Source organism: Neoarius graeffei, chromosome 19, assembly GCF_027579695.1.
Source record: "Neoarius graeffei isolate fNeoGra1 chromosome 19, fNeoGra1.pri, whole genome shotgun sequence".
In the NCBI taxonomy this organism is placed as follows: domain Eukaryota; kingdom Metazoa; phylum Chordata; class Actinopteri; order Siluriformes; family Ariidae; genus Neoarius; species Neoarius graeffei.
In genome coordinates, this window is record NC_083587.1 from 47,383,677 (window position 1) to 47,396,541 (window position 12,865).

The 12,865-nt window shown below is 41.3% G+C and overlaps 2 protein-coding genes across 4 annotated transcripts in view; one reads left to right on the plus strand and one right to left on the minus strand.

The window, feature by feature from the left end:
* tbrg4 (transforming growth factor beta regulator 4) overlaps positions 1 to 3,956 on the minus strand; it is a 57,489-nt gene extending 53,533 nt beyond the window's left edge. For both annotated transcript variants that reach the window (XM_060900198.1, XM_060900197.1), the window contains exon 1: positions 3,868 to 3,956. The gene's annotated coding sequence lies outside the window, so the exon portion shown is untranslated. The remainder of the gene's footprint in view (positions 1 to 3,867) is intronic.
* A 431-nt stretch (positions 3,957 to 4,387) lies between these two features.
* Positions 4,388 to 12,865, plus strand: part of si:dkey-12j5.1 (uncharacterized) — a 192,627-nt gene continuing 184,149 nt past the window's right edge. For both annotated transcript variants that reach the window (XM_060900199.1, XM_060900200.1), the window contains exons 1-2: positions 4,388 to 4,563; positions 8,111 to 8,232. In XM_060900199.1, the coding sequence (XP_060756182.1) occupies positions 4,503 to 4,563; positions 8,111 to 8,232 (183 nt within the window). In that variant the 5' untranslated portion in view covers positions 4,388 to 4,502. The remainder of the gene's footprint in view (positions 4,564 to 8,110; positions 8,233 to 12,865) is intronic.

The following is a 12,865-nucleotide window of genomic DNA, read 5'->3' on the forward strand; positions in this document are numbered from 1 at the left end:
TTGGAGAAAGGAAAATACTGCATTCCAGCATAAGAACCTTATCCCGTCTGTGAAACATGGTGGGGGTAGTATCATGGTTTGGGCCTGTTTTGCTGCATCTGGGCCAGGACGGCTTGTCCTCATTGATGGAATAATAAATTCTGAATTATACCAGCGAATTCTAAAGGAAAATGTCAGGACATCTGTCCATGAACTGAATCTCAAGAGAAGGTGGGTCATGCAGCAAGACAACGACCCTAAGCACACAAGTCGTTCTACCAAAGAATGGTTAAAGAAGAATAAAGTTAATGTTTTGGAATGGCCAAGTCAAAGTCCTGACCTTAATCCAATCGAAATGTTGTGGAAGGACCTGAAGCGTAAGGAAACCCACCAACATCCCAGAGTTGAAGCTGTTCTGTACGGAGGAATGGGCTAAAATTCCTCCAAGCTGGTGTGCAGGACTGATCAACAGTTACTGGAAACGTTTAGTTGCAGTTATTGCTGCACAAGGGGGTCACACCAGATACTGAAAGCAAAGGCTCACATACTTTTGCCACTCACATATGTAATATTGGATAATTTTCCTCAATAAATAAATGACCAAATATAATATTTTTTGTCTCATTTGTTTAACTGGGTTCTCTTTATCTACTTTTAGGACTTGTGTGAAAATCTGTTGATGTTTTAGGTCATATTTATGCAGAAATATAGAAAATTCTAAAGGGTTCACAAACTTTCAAGCACCACTGTATGTGTACAGTGGGGAAAATAAGTATTTGATACACTGCCGATTTTGCAATTTTTCCCACTTACAAAGAATGGAGAGGTCTGTCATTTTTATCGTAGGTGCACTTCTAGAATTCAGTATACATTTCGCATCTCGGAGATAAACCTTTTGTTATTTTCCAAAAAAGAAATCTTTACTGAATCAGTTTTGAACAATAATGAAAATTATGACAAACTTTCACAAATAGCAATGCTTGATGTACATTTTAGACTCAGTTTATCCCTAAAACATTAACTAAATGACTCCCACCCCTCCCCCCACAATATTGGCTGTCTTCGACTCCTGATTCATCCATTCAACTTGAATAAACATGAAGTAATTCAGTCGAACAGTCTGTTTTTTGGGGCTCATCCCATTAACTGTTATAAAATCAATTGCATAGAAAGTATTTTCTGTATTATGTGAAATTTCAGTAATTAAAAAAAAAAGTAATCCGTCCCAATGTTCTTGTCAACTCTGTTATAAAATGGCATAAAATCCACAAAGACTTTTAATAAGACTCATGACAACTCCACCGAGAGAGGTCACTTCCTCTGGCGGGAAACTGCAGAAAGGCAGTGAGGTATGTTCTGTTTCTTCTCTCATTAATTTGAACAAAATGTTGAGGATATACAGTGGGGAAAATAACTATTTGGTACACTGCCAATTTTGCAAGTTTTCCCACTTACAAAGAATGGAGAGGTCTGTCATTTTTATCGTAGGTACACTTCAACTGTGAGAGACAGAATCTAAAAAAAAAAAATCCAGAGAATCACACTGATTTTTTAAAATAATTAATTTGCATTTTATTGCATGAAATAAGTATTTGATCACCTACCAACCAGCAAGAATTCTGGCTCTCACAGACCTGTTAGTTTTTCTTTAAGAAGCCCTCCTATTCTCCACTCATTACCTGTATTAATTGCACCTGTTTGAACTCGTTACCTGTATAAAAGACACCTGTCCACACTCTCAATCAATCAGACTCCAACTTCTCCACCATGGCCAAGACCAAAGAGCTGTCTAAGGACACCAGGGGCAAAATTGTAGATCTGCACAAGGCTGGGATGAGCTACAGGACAATAGGCAAGCAGCTTGGTGAGAAGGCAACAACTGTTAGCGCAATTATTAGAAAATGGAAGAAACTCAAGATGACTGTCAATCTTCCTCGGTCTGGGGCTCCATGCAAGATCTCGCCTCGTGGAGTATCAATGATCATGAGAAAGGTGAGGGATCAGCCTAGAACTACACGGGAGGACCTGGTCAATGACCTGAGAAGATCTGGGACCACAGTCTCAAAGCTTGCCATTAGTAACAGACTATGCCGTCATGGATTAAAATCCTGCAGCGCGCGTAAGGTCCCCCTGCTCAAGCCAGCACATGTCCAGGCCCATCTGAAGTTTGCCAATGACCATCTGGATGATCCAGAGGAGGCATGGGAGAAGGTCATGTGGTCAGATGAGACCAAAATAGAGCTTTTTAGTATAAACTCCACTTGCCGTGTTTGGAGGAAGAAGAAGGATGAGTACAACCCCAAGAACACCATCCCAACTGTGAACCATTGGGGGGGCACGGCATCATACTTTGGGAGTGCTTTTCTGTAAAGAGGACAGGACGACTGCACCGTATTGAGGGGAGGATGGATGGGGCCATGTATCGTGAGGTTTTGGGCAACAACCTCCTTCCCTCAGTAAGAGCATTGAAGATGGGTCATGGCTGGGTCTTCCAGCATGACAATGACCCGAAACACACAGCCAGGGCAACTAAGGAGTGACTCTGTAAGAAGCATTTCAAGGCCCTGGAGTGGCCTAGCCAGTCTCCAGACCTGAACCCAATAGAAAATCTTTGGAGGGAGCTGAAACTCCGTGTTGCCCAGCAACAGCCCTGAAACCTGAAAGATCCAGAGAAGATCTGTATGGAGGAGTGGGCCAAAATCCCTGCTGCAGTGTGTGCAAACCTGGTCAAGAACTACAGGAAACGTCTGACCTCTGCAATTGTAAACAAAGGTTTCTGTACCAAATATTAAGTTCTGTTTTTTCTATTGTATCAAATACTTATTTCATGCAATAACATGCAAATTAATTATTTAAAAATCATACAATGTGATTTCAAGGCAGGCACGGTGGTGTAGTGGTTAGCACTGTCGCCTCATAGCAAGAAGGTCCGGGTTCGAGCCCCGTGGCCGGCGAGGGCCTTTCTGTGTGGAGTTTGCATGTTCTCCCCGTGGGTTTCCTCCGGGTGCTCCGGTTTCCCCCACAGTCCAAAGACATGCAGGTTAGGCTAACTGGTGACTCTAAATTGAGCGTAGGTGTGAGTGTGAATGGTTGTCTGTGTCTATGTGTCAGCCCTGTGATGACCTGGCGACTTGTCCAGGGTGTACCCCGCCTTTCGCCCGTAGTCAGCTGGGATAGGCTCCAGCTTGCCTGCGACTCTGTAGAACAGGATAAAGCGGCTAGAGATAATGAAATGAGATACAGTTGAAGTGCACCTACGATAAAAATGACAGACCTCTGCATTCTTTGTAAGTGGGAAAACTTGCAAAATCGGCAGTGTATCAAAGACTTATTTTCCCCCACTGTATGTGTTTATTGCTCCAGATGGGTTAAACATGGGCACACTTCAGATGAGTGGACATGTGATCCAATAAAGGCTTCTATTATCCATAGATGGAAACATCTTCTTACAGAAAGGACTTTTCCATATGTGAAATGTACTAATACAAATGCAATTCCAGTATCTGAAAGAAAGAATATCATCAGTCGACTGGCAAAACTGGTAAAATATCTACTGTTGATAAACAAATACTTCTACTTCCTGAATGTTAAGGCAAAGCACTGCAAATTAGTTGTTTTTATTTATGCCACGTACACATGACAAAGTGTAATTTTCCCTAAAGACGCAACAGGAAAGCTTTTAAGATGCAGAATTAAAATGACATAATACATATTAAACACACCAATAAACAGCTTCTCAATAAGGAAGGATTCTGACCTTGTCGCTATGGAGGCGCTCCACGACTTTAACCATCAACTAACAAGATTTTTCAACCTCTAACGCGATTAATTTCGCAATAAATACAAACAGGCTTTGAACAACAATTATAAACCATGACAAGATCTTACCTTGTCAATTTCAGTCCCACAATTTCAGACCCGGCGACATTCACATGGAATTAGCATTGGAATGGAAGGCGCGGAATATTGTCGTAAACACTATCACCTACTCATGACGTCATTATTGCGCGACTGTTCTCACTCTGTTCAGACAAACCTGTCCGTTTACGCACACATAAAACACGTTTTGCAGTTCATTCACATATGAAATGTCCATGTCATCATGTTCATCTAGTAGATATTATATAATCATAACACATACCTGGTTTTATTTTGAAATTACATCCACTACCGGAAGTGGAAGCCAAAACATTCACGTTGCCCCAAATGCTAGCATTTGCATTACATTATTTCCCCCCACCCGTTTTCCACAAACCCCGCCTCTTCTTTAAACCAAGCTCTGATTGGTTGCTATGATTGTCATCTTGAGATTAGCCAATCTTAGCACAGGAGCCGGGATAGATCCAGCCAATCCTGGTGTATAATTCAGATTCTGTTTCAATATGATTGTGAAAAAAAAAAAAGTCAGGGTGTTTAATTCACGTCTTTTCCGTTTCCAGGCTGTATATGCACATCTGAGCTATAAATAATATCAAATAAAACGGTTTTGTGTATCAGGGAGGTGAGATCATCGTAACACAGCCATGGGAGGACAAGCAAAGGCGAAAAAGAAAAGCAAACCGAGGAGAAAAGAGAACCGTAAAGGTAACTGTCTGAAGTTAGTCGTATAACTGTAGTCATAGAGACTGTGGCTGGATCCCACATGGCTTCCTGATGGATATATAAAAGACATTTCATGAAATCAGGGATAAAGGCTGAGATTTGGCATTCATTAAGTACTAATTAACTGCTGACACAATTCCATCATGCTATATTATTGTATATCACAGAGCTTAGATCAGACATAGTGTTTTGATGCTGACTTATTAGATAAAGAGGTCTCTATATACTGTGTCAGCTATTTAAAAAAAATCACAGTGCTCTACTGTTAAACATTCAAACTGATTAAGAGATCAATATACAGTATCTTGCAAAAGTATTCATCCCCCTTGGTGTTTGTCCTATTTTGTTGCATTACAAGCTGGAATTAAAATGGATTTTTGGAGGATTAGCACCATTTGATTTACACAACATGCCTACCACTTTAAAGGTGTATTAAAAAAAAATGTGATAAACAATAAGATAAAAAAGAAAAAACAACAACCAGGACTCGAGAGTGTGCATAGATCAGTGGCGGCTGGTAGTCTTTCAAACAGGGGAGGCTGGTTGGTTACGATATTTCCAGATTTTAAAAGAAAAAACATCAGTTTTGCCCATACTCTTGCCTCTGATCTGGCTGATTGTTGGCAGGGTCACAAACTGTGAAATAACAGGTTCTTTTGGCCCATTAGCCTACTGTCCAATATACATGATGGTGGTGTTGGGGGGAGGTATATTTTAACATTTTATATTTTAAAATTGTGGCAGGGCGGCACTGTGGTGTAGTGGTTAGCGCTGTCGCCTCACAGCAAGAAGGTCCGGGTTCGAGCCCCGTGGCTGGCGAGGGCCTTTCTGTGCGGAGTTTGCATGTTCTCCCCATGTCCGCGTGGGTTTCCTCCGGGTGCTCCGGTTTCCCCCACAGTCCAAAGACATGCAGGTTAGGTTAACTGGTGACTCTAAATTGAGCGTAGGTGTGAATGTGAGTGTGAATGGTTGTCTGTGTCTATGTGTCAGCCCTGTGATGACCTGGCGACTTGTCCAGGGTGTACCCCGCCTTTTGCCCGTAGTCAGCTGGGATAGGCTCCAGCTTGCCTGTGACCCTGTAGAACAGGATAAAGCGGCTAGAGATAATGAGATGAATGAGATGAAAATTGTGGCATGTTGTTTAAAAATTGATCATTACTGAAAGCAGCTCTTTGTCAGGAACCTCAGCAGTAACAGCAGAGTGTTCTGGAATAAGCACAAGCACTGACCTTGGGGAGCCAAACATAGAGCTGGGTGCCACACATGTCATTCAATGACACTGTCCGTATATTTTACTTATTTTGACTGAGAAATGTTTTATTGACAATTTTGATAACCCTTCACTTTTAATCCAGGTCTGTAGTGTGAAATGTTCTCAGCTGTGTTTTTGTTTAAAAATGTTTTCCAAATTGTAGTTGTGTTTAATTCATATCCAGAAAATAGCTATATATTCCAATATAATATACTCAGCATAAACATTTTAAATAGATTCTATATATTTGGTCCATCCATGACATATTACTAAAGTAGCCTATTTACTGTTGTTGATGTGGGTCACTTGCTGTTAGCCAATTCACTTTCTCGTACCAGGAGAGCTGAAAGGAACGAGTATTATTCCCTACCTTTTTCACCAAGTCAATTTGAGGCGTTGGTCTACCCTGCTCTTTAATTTTAATTTTTTCCTCGAAAGGAAGACTGGCAAATGGCTTCGCCAAAATTAAATCAGCAATGCTTGGCATCCGTGCGCAGCTTTCTTGCTAGCTGACTAGCCCCCTCAAGTTCAAGTTCAGTCACTCAAATAAACGAAATTTCTGGAACTAAGATAGCAAACTTGACAACACTATATTTACACTTTATTTACAATGAAAATATATACAAACTAAAAAAGCTGGTAGAAACCGTATGTAATGAATGAAATCGAAATGTAAGCTGATCTCTTACAATACACCACAGCACTTGCGAATCCGCATGGGACTGAACTGAAATTCACCGCTGCCTGTCTATATTTGAAACGAGCTGTCAATCAAAGAAAATATCCGTCCGCTTTCACCAGTCACCAGTCTCCTCGCGGAAAGCTTTGCCATGTCCCTCCCATGTGAGGCTGGGAGTCCGTGGGCGGGCATTTTCAGTATTTGTCCAATAACCATCTTGAATTTTGAGATTGAAAAGCGCATAGCTCCCAAATGCCATTGAAGTCCACTGAGGCTGGGAGTCCGTGAGACTCCGTGGGCGGGCGTTTTCGCAGTATTTGTCCAATAACCGTCTTGCATTTTGATATTGAAAAGCGCATAGCTCCCAAATGTCATTGAAGTCCACTGAGGCTGTGCTGCATCGCGCTGTCATGAGGGGGAAAAACTCACGCACACATTAAAGTTATAACGGAATGATTTCGCACTGTAGTTGGGTTGAGCACATATATTTCTATGATTCTGGATCTGAAATAGCAATGTTATAAGGTCGGCTATAACATAAGCCTAGCGCAATTCATCCTACACAATGTTCATCATTTTTAGAGGAGGCTGAGCCTCCCTCGTTGTCTTAGAGCAATCGCCCGTGGCATAGACATTCACCCCCCAAAGTCATTACTTTGTAGAGCCACCTTTTGCTGCAATTACAGCTGCAGGTCTCTTGGGGTATGTCTCTATTAGCTTAGCACATCTAGCCACTGGGATTTTTGCCCATTCCTTAAGGCAAAATTGCTCCAACTCCTTCAAGTTATAGATGGGTTGCGTTGGTGTACAGCAATCTTCAAGTTATGCCACAGATTCTTAATTGGATTGAGGTCTTGGCTTTGATTAAGCCATTCCAAGACATTTAAATGTTTCCCTTTAAATCACTCCAGTGTAGCTTTAGCAGTATGTTTAGGGTCATTGTCCTGCTGGAATGTGAACCTTCGTCCCAGTCTCAAACCTCTGGTCGACTCAAACAGGTTTTCCTCCAGAATTGTCCTGCATTTAGTGCCATTTGTCTTTCCTTCAGTCCTGACCAACTTTCTTGTCCCTACAGATGAAAAATATCTCCACAGCATGATGCCGCCACCACCATGCTTCACTGTAGGAATGGTGTTCTCAGGGTGTTGGATTTGTGCCATACATGGCATTTCCCATGATGGCCAAAAAGATCAATTTTAGTCTCATCTGACCAGAGAATCTTCTTCCATGTGTTTGGGGACTCTGCCACATGCTGGTGGGCAAACTCCAAACGTGTTTTCTTATTTTTTTCTTTAAGGCAATGACTTTTCTGGCCACTTTTCCATAAAGCCCCAATCTGTGGAGTATACAGCTTAAAGTAGTCCTATGGACAGATACTCCCATCTCTGCTGTGGATCTTTGCAACTCCTTCAGTGTTCTGTTTGGTGTCTTTGTTGAAAATCTGATCAATGCCCTCCTTGCCCGGTCTGTGAGTTTTGGTGGGCAGCCTTCTCTTGTCAGGTTTGTAGTGGTGTGTGTGTGTGTGTGTGTGTGTGTGTGTGTGTGTGTATGTTTTTTTTTAATTAGAATGATCATATCTGATTTAATGCTTGTTTCAGGTCTAGAGAACACAGCAATGTCACCACAGGACAGGATGAAGGACAGGATGAAAGCCAGGATGCAGGAGAAAGCTAAAAAGAAGACTGCTGAAAAATACACCATCGATCAGTTACTGGAAAAGGTAATACATACAGATCTTTTAGGGGTGTACGATACATAAAATTGCAATTTGATGCGATTTGACATATTTTCAGTACAGCAAAACTGAGCACTGCCTGAGTGTGTCGTCAGTTTCCATTTCCTTTTGACTGATTTAGTCAACATTATAAAAGTACAATGATTGAACCTTAATCATGACACAGTGTTTGTGTGATCCATTCAAACATCAGATCTCATCTCATCTCATTATCTGTAGCCGCTTTATCCTGTTCTACAGGGTCGCAGGCAAGCTGGAGCCTATCCCAGCTGACTATGGGCGAAAGGCGGGGTACACCCTGGATAAGTCGCCAGGTCATCACAGGGCTGACACATAGACACAGACAACCATTCACACTCACATTCACACCTACGGTCAATTTAGAGTCACCAGTTAACCTAACCTGCATGTCTTTGGACTGTGGGGGAAACCGGAGCACCCGGAGGAAACCCACGCGGACACGGAGAGAACACGCAAACTCCGCACAGAAAGGCCCTCACCGGCCACGGGGCTCGAACCCGGACCTTCTTGCTGTGAGTCGACAGTGCTAACCACTACACCACCGTGCTGCCCAAACATCAGATCATGAAACAAAATGTCTGTTACAATATAACAAAATTAATTATTAGCTCTTTAACCAACTGGTCGAGTCTCAAGGGGGCGCGTCTGATGCGCTGGGATATTTATTTCTCATTATGCTGTTAGCTGGTTATGTTGTAAACATCAGGTAGACATCTATACATCTCTAGGCTATTTTTGAATCTTGCTTTCTTCTGAAGGATTATTTTATACCTCAGGATTATTGTGTAGTATGCTGTAGAGCTTCAAAATGTACAACCCCGATTCCAGAAAAGTTGGGACAAAGCACAAATTGTAAATAAAAACGGAATGCAATAATGTGAAATTTTCAAAATTCCATATTTTCTTCAAATAGAACATAGATGACATATCAAATGTTTAAACTGAGAAAATGTATCATTTAAAGAGAAAAATTAGGTGATTTTTAAATTTCATGACAACAACACATCTCAAAAAAGTTGGGACAAGGCCATGTTTCCCACTGTGAGACATCCCCTTTTCTCTTTACAACAGTCTGTAAACGTCTGGGGACTGAGGAGACAAGTTGCTCAAGGTAGGGATAGGAATGTTAACCCATTCTTGTCTAATGTAGGATTCTAGTTGCTCAACTGTCTTAGGTCTTTTTTGTCGTATCTTCCGTTTTATGATGCGCCAAATGTTTTCTATGGGTGAAAGATCTGGACTGCAGGCTGGCCAGTTCAGTACCCGGACCCTTCTTCTACGCAGCCATGATGCTGTAATTGATGCAGTATGTGGTTTGGCATTGTCATGTTGGGAAATGCAAGGTATTCCCTGAAAGAGACGTCGTCTGGATGGGAGCATATGTTGCTCTAGAACCCTTTCAGCATTGCTGGTGTCTTTCCAGATGTGTAAGCTGCCCATGCCACACGCACTAATGCAACCCCATACCATCAGAGATGCAGGCTTCTGAACTGAGCGCTGATAACAACTTGGGTCGGCCTTCTCCTCTTTAGTCCGAATGACATGGCATCCCTGATTTCCATAAAGAACTTCAAATTTTGATTCGTCTGACCACAGAACAGTTTTCCACTTTGCCACAGTCCATTTTAAATGAGCCTTGGCCCAGAGAAGACGTCTGCGCTTCTGGATCATGTTTGGATATGGCTTCTTCTTTGAACTATAGAGTTTTAGCTGGCAACGGCGGATGGCACGGTGAATTGTGTTCACAGATAATGTTCTCTGGAAATATTCCTGAGCCCATTTTGTGATTTCCAATACAGAAGCATGCCTGTATGTGATGCAGTGCCGTCTAAGGGCCCGAAGATCACGGGCACCCAGTATGGTTTTCCGGCCTTGACCCTTACAAACAGAGATTCTTCCAGATTCTCTGAATCTTTTGATGATATTATGCACTGTAGATGATGATATGTTCAAACTCTTTGCAATTTTACACTGTCGAACTCCTTTCTGATATTGCTCCACTATTTGTCGGCGCAGAATTAGGGGGATTGGTGATCCGCTTCCCATCTTTACTTCTGAGAGCCACTGCTACTCCAAGATGCTCTTTTTATACCCAGTCATGTTAATGACCTATTGCCAATTGACCGAATGAGTTGCAATTTGGTCCTCCAGCTGTTCCTTTTTTGTACCTTTAACTTTTCCAGCCTCTTATTGCCCCTGTCCCAACTTTTTTGAGATGTGTTGCTGTCATGAAATTTCAAATGAGCCAATATTTGGCATGAAATTTCAAAATGTCTCACTTTCAACATTTGATATGTTGTCTATGTTCTATTGTGAATACAATATCAGTTTTTGAGGTTTGTAAATTATTGCATTCCATTTTTACTTACAATTTGTACTTTGTCTCAACTTTTTTGGAATCGGGGTTGTATTTAGATTTCTGTATCTGGAGCCACGAGTATCTTTGAGGCAGGATCTGCGTTACACGGGCCCACAGGTCAAACTGTGGAATGTATTTTTGTTTGCCAGTTTAGAAAGTTAGAACTTCCCATTATCGATATATTAGAGGCCTGAGGCACTATTTGACAGTTATTCCACGAAATTGAGTCGTACATGAGCTGATAGCCGACAGGGTGCAGAGCACCGAGTTGGCTATAAGCCACATTCACTGGATTTTGAGAAACAGAGCATTTTTATTTTTAGCAAATTCGATAAATAAAAACTTCATACAAAACGTCTGACAAAATCATTTCCATTTAGAATGTAAACAAACTGGCAAAATGACAGTCTGCTATCAGCTCATGCATGACTCAAATTCATGGAATAAATTTTATGTATATATTAGGGCTGTCGAAGTTAATGCGATAATAACGCATTAACGTGATCTCAATTTATCGCGATTAAAAAAAATAGTGCCGTTAACGCAAATTCTAATTTGGCCCTGCGAGTCACCCGTAGTTCATGTTGAGGCTTGTCGCGTGCTGCTTCAATAAGAGTAAGTGTGAGTGATGGAGAAAGGTCTGTTACATGGGAAGTTTCATTTGAAAAGTTTCATTTCAAAAGTAGAGTGTGATTGAGTTGGTTTTGGTAAGCACTTTACAGTTCTAAAATACTTTTGTAAAGTGAGATTTCAGTATGCTGTAGCACTGTGATATGACACTAAATGTCTTTATTGAAGTCCAACTGCAATTTATTTTTGTTTGCACAGTACTGTGAGTCCTATAGGCTGTGACTGACTACAACTCCAGCACAATTGAAGTTTTATTTCATTTTTATTTTCTTTTGTCACACATGTCTGAACTGAGACACAGTAGTATGTGACTACATGTTTTATATTTGAGACTACAGTAGAGGTCTGCGCGGGACAGAATTTTCAGTCCCGCTCCCGCATTGTGCAGTCCCGCTCCCGCAAAGAATTATGATTTTCAGTCCTGCTCCCGCCCGCGCCTGCCATATTTTGTCCCGCTCCCGCCCGTAAATCCCGCATGATGCAGGCGTTCGCGCTATTTCTCACGAAAGTTCTTGTCATTGGCTTGGGGAATTAAACATGCTGAGCTTAGCTGAGTGAGAACGACTTCCAAATGTCTGATTTCAGGACTCTTGACTTTTTAACGGTAAATGTACCTCTTTTTAAAGCAGCACTTACTTCTGAAGCACTGTGAGCTTCACTAGAGGAGCTCTGCTCTTCTGCCATGATCGGAGATCTCAAACATGGAAGAGCGGAAAGGAATCGGAAACGTACGCGAGATTAGACCACATCCGCAAATTTAGGCATCTTAAAATGTTTTTATTAATGCCAAATAAAATATCCAGCACAAATTATATATGATAGACATAAATTAATAATTTATATATTTTATTTTAAACACGTTTTTAGTTAGCGGGACTGCAGCTTATCACCTCTCCCGCCCGCGCCCGCATTGTGCACTCCCGCTCCTGCCCGCGCCCGCAATGAGCTTTCAAAATTTGTCCCGCGCCGCACTGCTTTGTGTCGGGTCCCACGGGACTCCCGCGGGAGTGCAGGGCTCTAGACTACAGCTCCCTAATCCATCACAAAATCCAATTTTGTGTTTTGTATGTTCAGTACTGCCTAGTATGTGAATGAATACACATACTAGCCACATTACTATTTTCTCTTGTCCCAGCAGTTTTTAACAAGTACTTTTAGCATAAAATGTGTTCACCATTTTAATTGTAACATTTCGCTTTAAAAGCCTTATTCATTTACATAGATTTAAAAAAATGCGATTAATCACGATTAACTATATGAAATTCTGAGATTAATCGCGATTAAATTTTTTTAATCGTTTGACAGTCCTTGGGTCATTCTAGAATTCAGTATACATTTCGCATCTCGGAGATAAACCTTTTGTTATTTTCCAAAAAAGAAATCTTTACTGAATCAGTTTTGAACAATAATGAAAATTATGACAAACTTTCACAAATAGCAATGCTTGATGTACATTTTAGACTCAATTTATCCCTAAAACATTAACTAAATGACTCCCACCCCTCCCCCCACAATATTGGCTGTCTTCGACTCCTGATTCATCCATTCAACTTGAATAAACATGAAGTAATTCAGTCGAACAGTCTGTTTTTTGGGGCTCATTCCATT